The sequence below is a fragment of the Aethalodelphis obliquidens genome, unplaced genomic scaffold, assembly GCF_003676395.1.
Source record: "Aethalodelphis obliquidens isolate GAN/ISIS:26980383/991018 unplaced genomic scaffold, ASM367639v1 scaffold12, whole genome shotgun sequence".
Classification (NCBI taxonomy): Eukaryota; Metazoa; Chordata; class Mammalia; order Artiodactyla; family Delphinidae; genus Aethalodelphis; species Aethalodelphis obliquidens.
This window is the reverse complement of record NW_020837956.1, coordinates 23535329-23554807: the sequence shown is the minus strand read 5'-3', so window position 1 is coordinate 23554807 and position 19479 is coordinate 23535329. Positions and strand designations below refer to the sequence as shown.

The 19479-nt window shown below is 37.3% G+C and overlaps 1 protein-coding gene across 2 annotated transcripts in view; it reads left to right on the top strand.

The window, feature by feature from the left end:
- RAB10 (RAB10, member RAS oncogene family) overlaps positions 1–18094 on the top strand; it is a 76045-nt gene extending 57951 nt beyond the window's left edge. For both annotated transcript variants that reach the window (XM_027113652.1, XM_027113653.1), the window contains exons 3-6: positions 6139–6277; positions 10305–10394; positions 10738–10839; positions 15578–18094. In XM_027113652.1, coding sequence (XP_026969453.1) covers positions 6139–6277; positions 10305–10394; positions 10738–10839; positions 15578–15661 — 415 coding nt within the window. In that variant the 3' untranslated portion in view covers positions 15662–18094. The remainder of the gene's footprint in view (positions 1–6138; positions 6278–10304; positions 10395–10737; positions 10840–15577) is intronic.
- The last annotated feature ends 1385 nt before the right edge of the window (positions 18095–19479 follow it).

Sequence of the window (19479 nt, the reverse complement as noted above, 5' to 3'; positions counted from 1 at the left end):
ACACTGAAGTGTGTATATAATTTGCTAGTTGTGAATGAATGGGGACGTGAGCCATATGGATACCTGGGTGTAACAGTGTTCCAAGAATGTTAGACAGTGTTGGGGGTGGTATTCATAGCAGAATGCTGTGGAAGATTTTTTCCCTAAATTGTTATTACTTATGATAAAAATCGAAATGCAAGTTTTCTATCCCTCCTACATTACAGCTGTTAGACACTACTGGAAGCCCGGTCCTGTATGTTCTTTGTCTTGGATAAACTTCTTTTTTTTTTTTTTTTTTTTTTTGCGGGCCTCTCACTGTTGTGGCCTCTCCCGTTGCGGAGCACAGGCTCCGGACGCGCAGGCTCAGCGGCCATGGCTCACAGGCCCAGCCGCTCCGCGGCATGTGGGATCTTCCCGGACCAGGGCACGAACCCATGTCCTCTGCATCGGCAGGCGGACTCTCAACCACCGCGCCACCAGGGAAGCCCTGGATAAGTACATTTTTAGCCTGGATTTTAGGTAGGAAACTTTAACCCCTCCCTAGTGGGATAGAATTATTAGTTAATTTATACTTCTTTTTGCAATTTACAAAAGAACTAAACTATTTCTACTGTGATAGGACAAATTTTTATTGTTTTTTCATGAAAACATTTATAATTACATCTGTTTTAAGGCAACTTGTAACTAAATAGATTAATAAAAGATAAAATAAGAATTTGGAATTGAGAAAAATGTAAATATACTGTCTCTAAAGGACAACTCATTTGCTATGCTTAATTTGTAAAGTTTACCTATAAACTTCTTGGCGTCCAACACAAAAAGGGCAGGGAGGGAGGGCTACCAACAAAAAAAGTAAGTTATTCTTTTCAGAAATAATGTAAAGAAAGCAGGAAAGAACAGGTCATAACTAATACACAATAAGTTTTCATAAAGCTATTTGTAATGATTCTAATTTGTTGACATAATATTGAGATAATGGAGATAAGATTGTGTCTAAGAAGGTATATAAATACATAAATACAAATGCATACATGTGCGTGTCTGTGTGTATGGCCTTTTAGTAGTCTAACCTAATTTAAGGATGCAACATAGAATTGATAGCAAGTCTATTAGGTGGTTTTTCTTAAATGTCATTTTTTTGGATAGGTATTACATTACCTCCTAACTCTGCTTTTGCACACACACCCATTTTTAACACAGTAGACAGAACAGTTTTTTTTTAAACCCAGATTAAGTTATTTCTTTTTGTAAAACCCTCCAATAGACTTCCCATCTCACTCAGAGGAAAAGCTGCGATGCTTGCCGAGGCCTATAAGATCCTACATGATCTGCACTCCCGCCCCACCACCTCTCTGATCTCCTGCTAGTCTGGCTTCACCCCTTCCATTCCAGTCACATTGATCTCCTTTCTATTCCTCAACCATGCCTCAGGACCTTTGCACTTGTTCTTTCCCCTTCTTGGAATACCGTTGCTCCCACATATTTGTATGGCTCACTTCCTTATTCCCTTCACTTCCTCTACTCTGTTTAAAATTTCACTTGTTTGCACCATCCCCAGCATCAGCCCCTAGTCTCTTTACTTTTTGTCTTCTTGACACTTTTCACCCTCTGAAGAAGTGTAACTCCAGAAATTTGTATGACAGGGCTGAGATTCTCTTAAGAAAATTGAAAAGTCCAGCCAAATCTTTAACTTGGCTAAATAAAAAAACATATTATATTACTTTCATACAGAAATAGGCTTCAGGCAAAGCCAGGGTTTTGCTTGTGAAACAATTTTGATTATAGCTTAAACACACACAACTATTAACTTGAGAGAGCTCTGAATACCATAGACATAGAGCATCTCTGTAGAGATGGTTTTGACTTAGGACATTTTAAAAGCACAATTAAATTTTGGGTCACATATAATGATATTATTACATGTTTGCATATTTTTATACTATAGATTCTTTGGGGTTATCTATAATAAATACAAATTAATTATAAAATTTTACTTTAGTTATCCCTACTACTTTGTTTGTTAAAAAAAAAACCCCAAAGATCCAGGGAGGTTAAATACCTTCAAGGTCACTCAGCTGGAAGGATTGGAACCTGACAATAAAGTTGGATCTGACTCCAGACCCATGTTCTGTGTGTGTTCTTGCATAATGCCTAGCACATGGTAGACCCTCAGTATATATTTGAATTGATGGATAAATGGATAGGTGTCAAATATATGAACATATATGCACATTGTGATTAAATGTAAGGAATATTAACGTATTGGTAGTTCTTTTTTTTTTGCGGTACTCGGGCCTCTCACGTTGCGGAGCACAGGCTCCGGATGCGCAGGCTCAGTGACCATGGCTCACGGGCCCAGCCGCTCCGCGGCATGTGGGATCTTCCCAGACTGGGGCACGAACCCATGTCCCCTGCATCGGCAGGCGGACTCTCAACCACACACCACTAGGGAAGCCCTGGTAGTTCTTTTACGTTCCTTGCTACTCATATTTTTAGACATATAAGCACTATTTTTAAAAATGTACGTTTTTAAGGGTCATGTAACTAAATTGGAATGCCTTGATTCTAAAATATAATAAAGGACTGCTAGGTAAGATTCTGAAATACTGACTCATTAACAAACATTTGAGTGTTTATTCACCATGTAGATACTCTGGATTTTGCAGTGAACAAGACAAACAAATCTCTGATGGAACCTACATTTTAGAGGACATGGGAGACAGTAAATAAATCTATAATAAGTGCTTTGCAGAGAGGTAAAGCAAGGAGATGGAATAGAGAGAGACTGGATGACTATTTAAATTGGATGGGCAGAGAAGGCTTCTGATAAGGTGATGGTTAAAATGCAAAGATGAGGTGCCAACCATGTACAGGACTGTGGGCACAGCTAGTACAGAAGCTCTCTGGTGAGACCAAGCTTGTGAATTTGGAGACATGAAAAAATGTGGTTCTAGCTGTCAGGGAAAAGAGTGCCTCAGAATTTGGGGGGGGGGGTGCTGGTGAAAAGTACAAATCCTGTAATACTTTGTAAACTTCAGGGTAAGGATTTTGGGATTGGTTCTGGTTATAATGAATCGCCATTGGAATTTTTAGTTTGTTTTTTTAAGCCTAGTCATGTTTTCCGTTTGTTTACTTGTTTTGTAATGGCTTTATTGAGACATAATTCACATACCTTATAATTCACCCATTTAAAGTATACAATTAAATAGTTTTTTAGTATATTTGCAAGGTATATTCACCATGATCACAATTTTAGAACATTTTTATACTTCTGGAAAGAAACCCATACCCTTTAGCAGCCTTTTTCCATCCTGCCCAAACCCTTCATCCAGGGTAACCACTAACCTACTTTCTGTCTCTGTAGATTTTCCTGTTCTGGATATTTCATATAAGTGGAATTATATTACAATATGTGATCTTTTGTGTCTGATTTCTTTCACTGAACATAATGTTATCAGGGTTCACCCATGTTGTAGCATATATCAGTACTTCGTTCCTTTTTATGGCTGAATAATATTCCATTGTATGGATATACTACATTTTATTTACCCATTCATTAGTTGATGAACATTTAGGTTGTTTCTACTTTTTTTTTTGGCCAGTTCTTTCAGATTTTCCACATAGATGATCATGTCATCTGTGAACAAAGACAGTTTTATGTCTTCCTTCCAAACCTGTATACCTTTTTTTTTTTTTTTTTTTGTGGTACGCGGGCCTCTCAGTGTTGTGGCCTCTCCCGTTGCGGAGCACAGGCTCCGGACGTGCAGGCTCAGCGGCCATGGCTCACGGGCCCAGCTGCTCCGCAGCATGTGGGATCTTCCCGGACCGGGGTGCGAACCCGTGTCCCCTGCATCGGCAGGCGGACTCTTTGGGAAAATATTCCCAAACCACATAACCTGACAAAGGACTTACATGTAAAAAGAACTCTCAACACTCAATAGTTAAAAAAAAAAGGGGTGGGGGGAACCATCCAATTAGAAAATAGACAAAAGAGGGAATTCCCTGGTGGTCCACTGGTTAGGACTCTGTGCTTCCACTGCAGGGGACACGGGTTTGATCCCTGGTTGGGGAACTAAGATCCTGCATGCTGCACTGTGCAGCTAAGGAAAAAAAAGAAAGAAAATAGGCAAAAGACACGAATAGACATTTCACCAGAGAGGATATATGGATTGCAGATAACTACATCAAAAAGGGTATAACATCATTAGCCGTAGAGAAATACAAATTAAAATGATGATGAGATATCACTGCATGCCCTATTAGTACAACTAAAATAAAATATAGTGAGAACACCAAATGCTGATGAGGATGCAAAGAAACTGGGTCTCTCATACATTGCTAGTGGGAATGTATTAAAGTAGTATAGCTACTCTAGTAGCTACTACTGGCAATTTCTTATAAAGTTAAACATATACTTACCATCTGACGCAGCAGTAACATTCCTGGGTGTTCATCCCAGAGAAATGAACGCTTATGTACACACAGAAACTTGTACACGAATGTTCATAGCAACTTTATTTGTAATAGCCAAAAACTAAAAACGACCCAAATATCTTTACACAGGTGAGTGATTAAACAAATTGTGATGAGTCCATTCAGTGGAATACTACCCAGCAATAAAATGAAACACACTAGTATTACATGCAACAACTTGGGTAGATCTCAAGGGCATTATGCTGGAAAAAGTGAAAACAACCGTTTCAAAAGGTTGCATTATGCATGATTCCATTTATATAACATTCTGGAAATGGCAAAAGTAGAGAAATGGAAAACAGATTATTAGCCAGAGTGTAGGGACTATATAGGAGGTAGAGAGAGGAGTGAGTGATACAACAGTTTTCTGCCTTCTTTATGGCAGTGACTACACAACTCTATACATGTGATAAAATTGCAGAGAACAGTACTCTAATAATGTCTGTAGATTGTACCAGTGTCAATTTCTTTTTGTACTATGATGTAAGATGTTACCATTGGGAAAAACTGGGTAAAGGGTACACAGGACTTCTTTGTACTGTTTTCGAAACTTCCTGTGAGGCTGTAGTTATTTTAAAACAAAAGTTTTAAAAAGAAGTTTGCTGGGAAGGGGAACAGAGAAATGCAGTGTTAGTTGGAGGGATGTGGGGTTGAGAGTGGGGTTTTTTGTTTGTTTGAATTTTGCTTTTTTTAGAAAAGATAGGGGAGGGACTTCCCTGGTGGTGCAGTGGTTAAGAATCTGCCTGCCAATGCAGGGGACTCGGGTTCGAGCTCTGGTCCGGGAAGATCCCGCATGCTGCGGAGCAGCTGGGCCCGTGCGCCACAATTACTGAGCCTGTGTTCTAGAGCCTGCAAGCCACAACTACTGAGCCCGCGTGCCACAACTACTGAAGCCCACACGCCTAGAGCCCGTGCTCTACAACGAGAAGCCACCGCAATGAGAAGCCCGCACACCACAACAAAGAGTAGTCCCCGCTCGCCGCAACTAGAGAAAGCCCGCGCACAGCAACAAAGACCCAACGCAGCCAAAAATAAATAAATTTTTTAAGAAAGGTGGGGGGGAGACTTAAACATGTACATATGCTAATTATAATGATCCATAAAAAGGAATTGGTGATGCAAATGAGGGAAAAATTACAGGAGCAAAATATCTTTAGCTTGAAAGCATTGAAAAATACTACTATTTACGTATTTCTGTCCTGTTATTTATAAATGAGGTTATCTTTACAACTTTTTGTAAATGATTCTAAAGATAAATGTGGCTATACTATGGTGTAGTCCTTTAATGTTCTCAAAATTCCACAAGCTTTTGTATTACATTGTGGAACTAGATCACTAAATAAATGGAATTCCAAGAGTTTTTATCACACTTGCTGGTATTCGTCTTTAAATAACTTTAAAAAGAATTTTATGTCACTTTGTACTGTTCTCCCTTTCAGATTTTCATCCAGTATTGGTAGGTTGTTAATTTCCTTAGACTAAAAAGTATTTGCACATATATATGTTTACAAATAACCTTAATTGTATACTATTTAAGAATTAAATGAGTGGTGGTTCTATTTTGTTTTGTGTCATATAGTGGATTTTAATCTCTATTTTACCAAACTATTCTACTGTTTTGCCCTTTATCTAGAACTTAGTAATATCAAATGCTCAGTGCAAATTATTGGTTGTTTATTTCAGGGATACGGCAGGCCAGGAGCGATTTCACACCATCACAACCTCCTACTACAGAGGAGCAATGGGTATCATGCTAGTATATGACATCACCAATGGTAAAAGTTTTGAAAACATCAGCAAATGGCTTAGAAACATAGATGAGGTAAGACCTAGAAATTGCGTAAACCCTACATAAACACACATTTGTGTCCTTGGTTAAGAAGAATAAATATTCCAGTTGATCTTATAGTGTTTGCTATCATTACTGTTGAATATTTCTACTTGTTTACAGGGTATGTTATTTTTTGCCTACCTTTTTCTTAAAATTTTGGGCAGATCTGTTTTGAACCCCATCCAAGGCAATTACCAGATTACCCAGAAACTCTATACGGTCATCATGTAAGATGGCCCCAACTAGAAGCTACCAGTGGTTTTACACACCTGTCTAAATGAATTCTTTCTTGGGGAATTTTTATTGAATGAATGAATTACATTTTCAATAGTAATTTTAAAAACGTATTTTTGGGAATTCCCTGGCAGTCCATGGGTTAGGACTTGGCACTTTCACTGCTGTGGCCCGGGTTCAATCCCTGGTCAGGGAACTAAGATCCCACAAGCCATGTGGCATGCCAAAAATAAATAAATAAAAACGTATTTTTAAGTTATGGAAATACCGTATCACTTCTAGACATTTTGAAAGATACAGAGTACTAATACATTAAAATGCTAACCAAGAAAATAGTGCCATATCATTGCACGTGAAGATGTCAGTTTTTATAAGGTAATGTGTCAAAGCTTGCCTGTTTCTGTGCTGCAGCATAGGTAGCTTCTTGTTGGACTTATTTTTCATGTCTTATTTCTACCTTCTATGCTTTGAATTTCATTAAGACTAACTCTTGGGAATTCCCTGGCAGTCCAATGGTTAGGACTCTGCACTTCTACTGCAAGGGGCCCGGGTTTGATCCCTGGTCGGGGAGCTAAGATCCCGCAAGCTGTGTGGCACGGCCAAAAATAAAAAACCTGTTTAAAGCAACTTTTGGCTGGAAACACAAAGACCAAGTCTTAAGCCAGTATTAGACCCAAGGTAATAATATCTTCAATGGTAACAATCCTAAGGGCTTATTACTAACTTTGCCATTGCTACAAGAAGTCTGTTAGTATTTAATAATCTGTTAATGAGACAGATTTTGAAACCAAAAACAAAGCCTCCATTTTAAAATTTCCTTAGCCTTTATTTTATTGTCTGGCCAAGTAGCATGTGTAATAAGAGCAATTTATATAGAGATACTGTGCAGTGTTCCAGCAGCAACCGATTTTCCAATTCTGTGACATCAACTGGATGTCCTACAATTCAATCCTGTTCTGACACTAATTACTCAGTCTTAGTGTCAGACTCCACAGGTTTAAGGACTCAGTCCCACAAGACTGCTCTTCCTTCAAATGCAAGTTCTGGGTCCCCCAGGCTACCTGCACTTCTGTGTGACTTGGCTACAAATTTGGAGGTTCCCATGACCCATTTTGTGGTTCGGTAATTTGCTAAAAGGACTCATGGAACTCAGGAAAGAGCTATACTTACAATTGTATTATAAAGGACACAACTCTGGAACTGCTAAATGGAAGAAATGCATAGACAGTGTATGGGGGTTGGCGAATGCAGAGCTTCTAGGCTGTCTCTGGACATGTAACCCTCTTGGCACCTTGATGTGTTCACCAACACAGAAGATACCCTAACTTCATTGTTTCCAGGTTTTAATGGGGGCCTCGTTACGTAGTCATGATAGTTAAATCACTGACCTCTGGTGATTGACCCTAATCTCTAGCCCCCTTCACCTCGTGGCGGGTGGGGGTTAAAAGTCTGAACCCTCAGTGTTTGGTTCCTCTGGTGACCAGCCTCCATTGTGAAACTCTGTAGAGGCCCTGCTGAGAGTCCTCTATTAGCATAAATTTAGGTAAACAGAAAGAGGCTTGTTATGAATAACAAAAGACACTCCTATCACTCAGCAAATTAGGAGCACTGTGCCAGGAATAGGAACAAAGACCAAAAATATGTTTTTTATTATACCACAGGGTCATACATTTAACTTGGTAGGCTGGATGGCTTAAGTTTCCCAGCATGAGAACTAACATACGTAAAACCCAGCCATTAAAAAAAAAAATCTGTTTTTCTGATATATAAGAGATAGACTTTGTCTAATTTTTAATGTGTTGTAGAAATTTAAACTTTAACAGCTGAATTGATCCAGCAACATTTAAGAAAAGATTATATATATCATGGTCAAGAGAAATTTACCTAGGAATGCAACATATGAAATAATGTAATTCACCATATTAATAAAAGATGAAAACCATATGATCTTGTCAACAGACACACGCAAAAAAACCCATTTGGCAAAATCTAAAAGACATCTGTGAAAATCCCACAGACAACATCATCCTTTCCCCTACAGTCAAGGACATGATTAGGATGCCTGCTCTGGCCACTACTGTTTAACATTGTACTAGAGGTTCTAGCTAGGGCATTTAGGCAAAGAAAAAAAAGAGCACCCAGATTGGAAAGTAAAACTATATTTGTAAATGGTATGATCTTGTATATAGAAAATCCTAAGGAATCTACACACTTCCACCAAAAAATAAAACTATTAGAACTAATAAACAAGTTCAGTACGGTTGTAGGAAGCAAGATTAGTATACAAAAATCAGTTGTATTTATATACATTAGCAGCAAATAATCAAAAAATGAAATTAAGAATATAATTTTATTTATAGTAGCATCAAAAAGAAAAAAATAAGAAAAATTTAACCAAAGAAGCACAAGGCTTTGAAAACCATAAAATGTTGTTAAAAGAAACTAAAGAATATCTAAATAATTGGAAAGACATCCTATGTCCATGAATTGGAAGATTCCATATTGTTAAAATGGCAGTACTGCCCAAAGTGTTCTGCGGATTTAGTGAAATCCCTATCAAAATCCCAGCTGCTTCTTTCGGATAGCGGTGGGAGTTGACAGGCTGATTCTAAAATTCATATGGAAATTCAGGGTACCCAGAATAGCCAAACAGTCTTGAAATAGGCAGTGACGTTTAAGCTGAGACCTGAAAAGATGAGTAGAAGGTATCCAGATGAGGATGGGGCTGGTGGAAATAATATGATGGATTCAAATTTAAGACAAACCAAGTCTCGTAAATTACTTTTGGTGTCCAGAGAACATAATTGTGTTGCTGCAGGGATATTTCAGGGAAAGGTGCATTGGGCCAAAGATAGACAATTTGAGATATTTTCCCCATCCCATGGGTTGCTTTTTCATTCTGCTGATAGTGATCTTTGACACATAGAAGTTTTTAATTTTGATGACGTACAGTTTATCTGTTTTTTCTTTTTTGTTGCTTATGCTTTTGGTGTCATATCTGAGAAATCAATTCCAAGGTGATAAAACTTTTTCCCTATGTTTTTTTCTAAGAGTTTAATAGATTTAGGTCTTCTATTTAGGTCTTTGATCCAATTTTGAGTATGGTGTTGTAAGTTAAAGGTCCAACTTCATTCTTTTGCATGTTGATATCTGGTATTCCCAACACCACTTGTTGAGAAGACTGTCCTTTCCCCCATTGGATGGTCTTGGCACTCTTGCTGAAAATCATTTGATGGTGTACTCAAGAGTTTATTTCGGGTATCTCTATTCTGTTCTTTTTGTCCATGTCTGTCCTTATGCCAGGAGCACACTGTTTTGATTACTGTAGCTTTGTAGTAAGTTTTGAAATCAGGAAGTAAGTGTGAATTTTCCAACTTTGTACTTCTTTTCAAGATTGTTTTGGCTATTCAGGGTCCCTTGATATTCCACATGAATTTTAGAGATGGATTTTCCTATTTGTGCAAAAGATTTCATTAGGATTTCAGTGGAGCAACATTTGTTTTTAACTGATTTTTGTGCATGGACTCCCCTAGCAATGTGACTTTTTGAGACTAAGGGCTCTATAGAATTTTAAACTAAGGTTTCTTATAGGGTAATACACATTATCTAAAATCGTGATCCAGCTTGGATTTAGACTATGTGTAAGAAATTACAGTTTCAGATCTTTTGCATATGTCCTCTCTTGTTGAGAATGTTTCTAGAAACTAGACAGCCTCCTATGAAGTCATTTTTATTAAGCCATAATTCATGGTAGTGTGTAAATTAAATTTTTATTTCATTTTAGCATGCCAATGAAGATGTGGAAAGAATGTTACTAGGAAACAAGTGTGATATGGATGATAAAAGAGTTGTACCTAAAGGAAAAGGAGAACAGGTAAAAAGCTCTGAATGAGACTAATATGCTGCCCTTTCTTTGTGAAGATGGTGTTGCATTTGATTGTTTTTATGTTAGTGGTAGTGGAGTGCACTTGAGCTATTTGCATCCTTTTAAAAATGCTATAGGAAATGATAGCTTATCATTTGAGTGAATTTTTGTTTGTTTTCTAAGGAGGTTGACCATTTGAGTCTTGACCCATTGAAATAATCTGTTCATTTTAGATAACCTAGTTGAGATTACTACCTTTAGAATAATATTACTGTTTCCTTTAGGATGCTAAAGTCATCAATTGGTAACCTATACTTGATAATTTTATGGTGATATTTTGCTTCTATTTTAGATTGCAAGAGAGCATGGTATTAGATTTTTTGAGACTAGTGCAAAAGCAAATATAAACATCGAAAAGGCGTTCCTCACATTAGCTGAAGATATCCTTCGAAAGGTAAATTTCTTTTTTCTTTTTCTTTTTTCTTTTTTTTTTTTTTTTACTGCTAAGGTGCCTGGTGTCACATTTGAACATTTCATGTTTTCTAAAGTACTAGATTTACATACAGAAATTGGGTTTGGGTGGTATTGTTTCTAAACGTTTACCCATCACCAATATATAATCCTCCAAAGTAAAGAAAGGAACTGGAAGGAACAGGCAGCCATCTAGAAATCTCTAGGATCTAGTCAGTGGTAACAGTTGACACTCTGAGCTCCAGTACTCAGTCTCTAGCCTAATTTCATACTCCTTTTTCCAACTTTTTGTCTGGTCCATGGTGTTATGGCTCTTCTGTTTCATTTCTCTTATATATCCTTTGCATTCCCATAGGTAAAAAATTTAAGATAAGAGGTGAATCTATGATGTAGTTATTGCTACAAAAGCACTATTCTTCTATATAGTCATTTCTCAGATGTGCCAGTGAGGGGCATGTATATACTATATACTGAATAAATAGAGTAAGTCGGCCCCCAAATTTCATTTACCCAATCATTTCAACTTGTAAGGTAAAAAAAAAAAAAAAAAAAAAAAAAAAAGCTGAAAATTGATCTCGGGGAATTTTACCTCGAGGTTACTTTCTGGGTTTAATTCGTGAATCCCAAAATTTGCCAGTACAAGTAACTTGTAGCAAAATTGGGAAATCTGATTTTCATATTTTCCCCTCAAATGACTAGATAAAATACAGAGTTATGAATTAAGGTTATGAGTCCTGAATTCGCTATTCAATCTTATGGTGTATTTAAAATGCAAGTAAAATAGAGAAAATCTGACACAATCCTGAGGGAGGAGCAAGCATTGTATAGGAGAAAATTTAATTGCTTCTGGTAACCTATTTTTATACTTGAGATATCAGTATTTCCCCGCCCCCAAAAAGCCCCTCAAATTTCATACACACACACACATATATATCTAAGCTGTAATAGAGATGGTATTATCGAGTGTAAATCTAATGAAATTTCTGAGGAACCAAGCAACTTAATTTTTTTGAGGGGAGAGCTATCTGTTTACTATAGTGTTCAAACTAGAAAAAACAGTTATCACTTATTGCTGTTTAGAGTAACTACAAAAGTTGTGCCTGTTCACATCTGCTGACATCCTGCATATCATGTCTGATATCTATAATGTATTGACATATTGAGTAATAAAAAGCAAGTTAGGATATAACATGTGTGGTAAATGATCTTTTAAAAATTATATGTGATACCAAAAACACATGTACACATATACACACACACATTTGGTTATGCTTAGCAAATAAGGATCTGGAAGGATATATACCAGACTCTATCTAGTGAGTACTCTAGCGTGATGGTGGGAAGGGGAAGGGGATACAGGACAGAATCACTTTTACTTCATGTACAGTTTTGTTTTGAAATTTTAACTTGCTTCTTTTTAAAGTTATAAAAACAATTTAAAAAATATTTTTACACAGCTGGATATAGGTAAAAACCCATTAGAATTCCTTGAGGAAATATATTTTTATTTTAAAAGATTCCTGTAAGAAACAAAAATTAAAGTAGAACAGAAAAATACTAGGTAGACTACGAAAAAACATTTGTATTTTTAATTAAATGAAGGGAATAACAGATAGAAAAATACTTTAATTGGTGGAAAGTATAATACTTTGTATTTCTGAGATTGGTGGGTTACAGTGAAAAATTATTTCAGTACTTATAGGAATTATCACAAAACTTACTGAAATACCCGTGTTCTCTGTGTTTTTTCTCTTTCTGGAAATTTGGTCTTCTCCATTGTTTCTGACTTCTTTCTGTATTATATCCCTTGATCTTCTTCCAAATCTTTGCATTTCAAAAAAATAGTGCTATATAGGCATATAATTTGTGTGTCAGTGAGGTAGATCTTCCTTATCATATTAAAGGTTAAAAGATATGGATGCACCAATAAAGAAAGATCTCAGTCTAGAGTCTTCCCCAGGTAGGCAGGCCCAATTGTGAGGCAGCGTTTTTTCCCCATACACATACATGCACTTTTCAGTGTGATAAAGTTATGAGTTAAAACATCAAATGTAAACTTGCTTTAAAAGATGTAAAATACAGTAGTGATTCCTGACTAGCAACCTTCTGTGCAGTGCTTTTTCTCCTGAGTTGATAAAAGAAAAAAGAACTTTAGAATGAAAGCAATTTAAAACATTTAAAACTTAATTATTTGAATAGATAATTCATTCCCATGATTCAGACATTTAAAATAAAAAGAGTAAACATACAGAGAAGTTTCTCACTATATTCCCCCAACTCCTCATCCCTCCCCCATGGGCAACCAATAATTAATTTCTTAGTTACTAATATATGAGTAAATATGAATATATATACATTTTATTACCATCCTTCCCCCCCCCCTTTTTTTTTTTTTTTTGCGGTACGCGGACCTCTCACTGCTGTGGCCTCTCCCATTGCGGAGCACAGGCTCCGGACGCGCAGGCTCAGCGGCCATGGCTCACGGGCCCAGCCGCTCCGCGCCATGTGGGATCTTCCCGGACCGGGGCACGAACCCGTGTCCCCTGCATCGGCAGGCGGACTCTCAACCACTGTGCCACCAGGGAAGCCCCCCCCTTTTTTTTTTTAAAGAAAAAAAAACACGTAAGGCAACATGCTCTGCACTGTTTGGCACTTAATATAAGTAAAATAGTTCCATTTTTAAAATAACTGAGTGCTACTCCTTTGAGTAGTCTATTATAATTAAACAGGTTTCCCAGTGAGGGACATTTAGGTGATTTTCAGCCTTATGATCTCATAAATTGTGTTGTAGTGAATAATCTTTATATTATTTTACACATGTGCAAGTATATTTGAAGGACAGATTCCCAGAAGTAGCCAAAGAGCATATAGTACATTTATAATTCTGATACATGCTTGCCACCTTCTGCCTGAGGGCTGTACCCTTTTATACTCCTGCCAGCAATATATGAGAATGTCTGTTTACTCAAACTCTTGACCAACATAGTGAATTATAAGACTTTCAGATGTTTTCCAACCTGACAGGTGAAAAACACAGATATAATTTGCAGCTCTCTTATGAATAATATGAGCATTTTTAAAGATATGTTTACGAAGCACTTTTGTGTTTCCTTTTCTGTAAACTTTTTTGTTTATTCTTTTGCCCGCTTTTGCTATTTAGTTATTGGCCCTTTTTTTGAGAGTCTGTTTCAAGGGTCTAAGTTAAATTGTGCAAGGACAGACTGTGAGTGATATGCTAACTGAATAAATGTAGTGACCTCCCTGGCTATAAGCACCCATATATCTTTAACTGACCCACACCCAGGAGTCCCAGAGAAAGAGTACTTCCTATGCAACTTTTTTTTCTGTGGCCAGGTGCTGAGCTGCCTCTTTCTCTTCTGTGCATTTTTCACAAAGACCTTTTTAATGCAAAACTTGCATCTTTAGCATACAGTAAAGAGAAGAATTCCATAAGGCAGTGAGATTAGGTGGGTTAGCTCTAAGTGCAAGTAGAAATGTCACCTCTGTATGAATTCAGCCTCCCTTGGGCTGTGTGAGCTTTAGAAATTATTTTAGTTCTTTCCCCTTGAACTACCTTAACTTTATATTGTTTCCATGAGAAAATAAGTTCCCACTTATATCCTAGCTTTCAAAATTCCATTCATGATGAACACTGTTACACAACAGCATGGATAAATCACACAGGATAAATTGCATAGGCTGACACTGAGCAAAAGGAAAAAGAAATCAGATACAAAAGAATACATGAAATATGGTTCCATGTATATGAAGGTCAAAAACAGAAAAAACTAATCTGTGGTGGTAGAAATCAGAGTATTGGTTACCTTTAGGAGGGTAGTACTGACTGGAAAGGGACACAAGGGAGCCTTCTGGGGGCATATTATATATGTTCTATATTTTGATCTGGTGGTTTCACAGCATATATTAAAAATCCATCAAGCACAGTTAAGATTTGTCTACTTTGCTGTAGGTATGCTATCCCTAAAATGAATTCTGCTTTCATACATATAGTATAGGCTATCCACTTAAAATAGTATATTCTTCTGATTATACAAGTAATATTTAGGATGTTGGGGTAATACAGGATTGTACAAAGAGGAAAATAAAATAATTCATAAACCCACCACCTAAGGGGTTACTACTATTAACATTTTGGTGTCTCTCATTTTGATTTTTTTCTGTATCCATTTTTAACATGAATTATACAACTTTGCATTCTGCCCCACCCTATTCCCTCCACTTAATGTATCATGGTTAAAATTGCCTTTTTAAAGCAATGCTATGGAAATACAAGCTCCAATCTCAAAAGGCAAGTAAAACTAAACAGAAAAGGGCTGTTTCACTTCTCTGAAGTTAGACATGATCCAACATTGGTTTTATACATATGCTTGATGATGCTTTTTAAGTACTAAATACTCAGGGGTCAGGCCAGGAGATAATATACCTCTCTTCACAAGAGTTAGGGCAGAGAAGATTTCAGAAGTTCTACAAAGGAAAGCCAGGAGGCCTCAAGACATTTCACAACTTGGAAGAAAAAGGCAAAATGAAGATCAAAAACAAAACTTCCATTTCTTTACTTTGCATGGGAGAGAAAACCTATCTCATGTGACTGTAATTGCACTGTTACATAAATTAACATTTGTGAGAATATTGCTGTTAAATCTTGATTTATCCATGGCAGTGTTTTTTCACGGGTTGCTTTCCTTGTGTGTTTGTTCCAGACCCCTGTAAAAGAGCCCAACAGTGAAAACGTAGATATCAGCAGTGGAGGAGGCGTGACAGGCTGGAAGAGCAAATGTTGCTGAACGCTCTCCTGTTCCATCAGTTGCCATCCACCACCCTGTTTTCTCTTCCTGCTGCAAAATAAACCACTCTGTCCATTTTTAACTCTTCAACAGATATTTTTGTTCCTCATCTTTTAACTCCTAGTCCACCTGTTTTATTTGTTCTTTCATCTGTGACTGCTTGCTGACTTTATAATTTTCTTCAAACAAAAAAATGTATAGAAAAATCATGTCTGTGAGTTCATTTTTAAATGTACTTGCTCAGCTCACCACTGCATTTCAGTTGTATTATAGTCCAGTTCTTATCAACATTAAAACCTATAGCAATCATTTCAACTCTATTCTGCAAATTGTATAAGAATAAAAGTTAGAATTAACAATTTTATTTTGTACAACAGTGGAATTTTCTGTCATGGATAATGTGCTTGAGTCCCTATAATCTATAGACATGTGATAGCAAAAGAAACAGAAGCCAGGAAAACACTCATTTTCGCCTTGTGTATGTAAATGGGGTTGATTTTGTCCTGTGCCTTACGTGGAAAGGAACTTCTTTGGTTTTTCCTTTTTTTGTTTTGGTGGAAGCATGTGCAGGAGACATATCATCAAAACATAAAGCATTATAATGTTTGTGGTCTGCTTGGCTGTAATTTTCAAAGTAGTTAATTGAGGACAAAGGATAATGCAGAAATGATAGCTTTGGTTTGTGGAGTCTCATCTTAAGTGGCCTTTATAATTAAAACTATTCCTGCCACCGGTTCTTTTCCTTGGCCACTTTTTCCTTGTGTCTCTTCCTGCATGCTGCTTTATTTGCTTCTCCCCCACCACCCTGTGGTATGATTTATTTAAAAATGAAAGGGGTAAACTAGCAGGTTTGTCGAGTTTAACATAAAGCACTGATTTAACTTGCTAAGTAAACTGAAAGATAAATTCTAACTGCCTGTTATCAAATGTCAGTTAACTGTGTCCTCCCCTCATTTTCTCTCTCCCCTAAAGCTTCTGTCCCAGATTCCTTCATTTGCTGTTCGACTTCATGTTCCTCTTCTCTTTCCCTCTTTGTTCCCTTCCTGTCTCTCCACTGAGTTTATGAAATGGAAGAGTTAATTGCATGCACTAGTGTTTGGAGGGTGTTGTGGTTTGTCTTTCTAATTAGGTGTATAGCCTATTCACTTTCCTAGAATAAATCTCTTAACCTAAATTTGAATAGTCTCCATTTTGGCAACTCCTCTAGCAGTTTGGTAGCCCAGTCAAGGTTGTTTCAAAAAGGTGGGAAGGAGGAGTGAAATTTATTAACATGTTTGCCAAATATATTGAGATTTGGCCTTCGAAGAACATTCTTTCAGTGTTAAGTTGTCTTTACCTTAAGATTTAGAAGTACTTTAGAATATTATTAATTTTAAGTCCTATCTTCACATCCCTTTGGAAAACTTGTATTGCCATGGATTTGGAAAAAGGACAACAAAGGCTTTTCATGTGAAGATAAGATACTGTAGCTCTCTCTCACCCTGTCATTTTTTCACTTCATTTTTCTAATTTTGCTTCATTGCTTATCATTAGGATAGGGTAAGTTAAGTTTGCTATGCTGCTAGCATCCTAAGATGATACCTTTGTTGAAATAATTGTGAATAGCATGATTCATTTCTCGCAGAGGCTGAGTTTAGGACAGCAGCTTCCATTGAAAAGTCTTTTTGTGTCGTGGGTAGCATTTTAATGACCTCTTGGCTCACATAAACAACATAGGGACGTATCTGCTATGAACATCCATGAATTTTCAGATAGTGCCCTAAAAGTGATTTTATATGCCTCACTGGTGGTTGTTGTTAGGTTTTTTGCCTCACTTTATCATTGTTTACTACTAGTAAAAGCAGCATTGCCAAATAATCCTTAATTTTCCATTAAAAATAATAATGACATGATGTTAAGCTTCTCAAAAAGTTTTAGGTTAAACCTACTGTTGTTAGATTAATTTTAATGTGTTTGTTGCTTTCCTTTATCTGGAATGTGGCAGTAGCTTTTTTTATTTTTAACCCTCTTTTAATCCTTACTCAGTTCAGTGACTTAAGGTTTGAGAGCTAAACACTGGGATTTTTGGGTAACAGACTGACAGTTTTGTTTGCATACTTATAATTGGCATTGTACATAGAAAGGATATGGCTACCTTTTGTTAAATCTGCACTTTCTAAATATCAAAAAAAGGGAAATGGAGTATAAATCAATTTTTGTATAACCTGTTTGAAACATGAGTTTTATTTGCTTAATAATAGGGCTTTGCCCCCTTTTCTGTAAGTCTCTTGGGATCCTGTGTAGAAGCCGTTCTCATTCAACACCAAACAGTTAAGTCCATTCTCTGGTACTAGCTACAAATTCGGTTTCATATTCTACTTAACAATTTAAATAAACTGAAATATTTCTAGATGGTCTACTTCTGTTCATATAAAAACAAAACTTGATTTCCAACTGCGTGGCTTGGTTTTCATTTATTTATGGAGTTTAAGATGGAGGATTCCTTCTGAAAATAGTGCAGAATAGCAAACTGGATATTAGAGGAGCAGAAATAGAAGGAGAATAACTTTTTCAACTAGGGAATGCTGGGAAGGCAATTTCAAGGGCTATCATTGGAAGACACTGCATTTTAAAAGCAGAATCATCCTGGCATCAAGTGCACAACCGTAGTCACTCCCCAGCTAACACTTGCTAGAATGTGCCAGAGGCCAACTACAACTGAAGTCAGCTGATTACCCAGGGGCACCAAGGTAAGGCTGCCATGCTGGAGGATGAACCCTTGTTTTAGCAGTGACTGTCCTCTTATCTGAAAAATGTAAAGTGTTTCCTACCTTTTTTGTGAACCATAAAAAACAACTTTGGCTTTTTTTATATGTAGTATTGATGAAAGAAATGTTTGATCCTGTATTAAGGCCTTATTAGTCAATAAATAAAGATAAATACTTGTTGACAAGATTATCTCTGCTGGAAGGATATATAGAGGTTTTCTCATAGTGCAGTTTTTATAAGGATCACCTAGAGTGATGTTAATGCTTCCCCGTTCACTCCCATCAACACGGAATTTTGTGTCTCGGGTGGGGCCTATGATTTCTGCCTTTAAGATTGGTATAGGAAAACAGACCATGGCCTCTGCCCTTACGTTTATGACCTAGTTTAGAAAGCAAAAGGAATTAGTGATCAGGTGAACATATACAAGAGCCAAATAGTTGTGATCCAGATTTAAGTGCTGTGTTAATAGAAGAGCAGGTTCAGTTGGTGAGAGTAGTTGGGGTGGTGTTTGAGAGAGGAGGGAGGGACATGAATTGGTCCTCAGGTATGTGGATTGAATGGCTAGGGCTAAGGGGAGGTTAAGAAGAGACCACGAGCACATTAGAAACAAGCTTTGCTTGTGTGGCAGACTATAAGTCCAACTGGACAATGTGATAGGCAATTGGAGTCCTGGTGAGCCCTGCAGAGTGGAGAGAGCAGTGTGTTTGAGGAAGGCGAGTCTAGGTGGGTTGGAAGAGGAGACACAAGCGTTCTAGAGATCAGACGGAAGGTTGCTGAATTATTGCGATTTGAATAAGACCAGACTAAAATGATGGCAGAGGGCAGGCTTAATATACAGGGGAGTATGTGAAAGAGAAAGACTGTCTCTTGCCTACTAGGAAGTGGATTAGGTACTTGTGGCACTGTTCTTTGGGTTATGTCGTCAACGGCCTGGTGAAGTAGTACCATTTGTACGAAGTAAACTGTCTCGGGGTGAAGTAATGTGCTTCAGGTTGCACTGCCAGTTGGTGCTGGAGTTGGATTTCGAAAGCAAGCCAGTGCTCAGTCTATTTTCACCTTCTCCATATCAC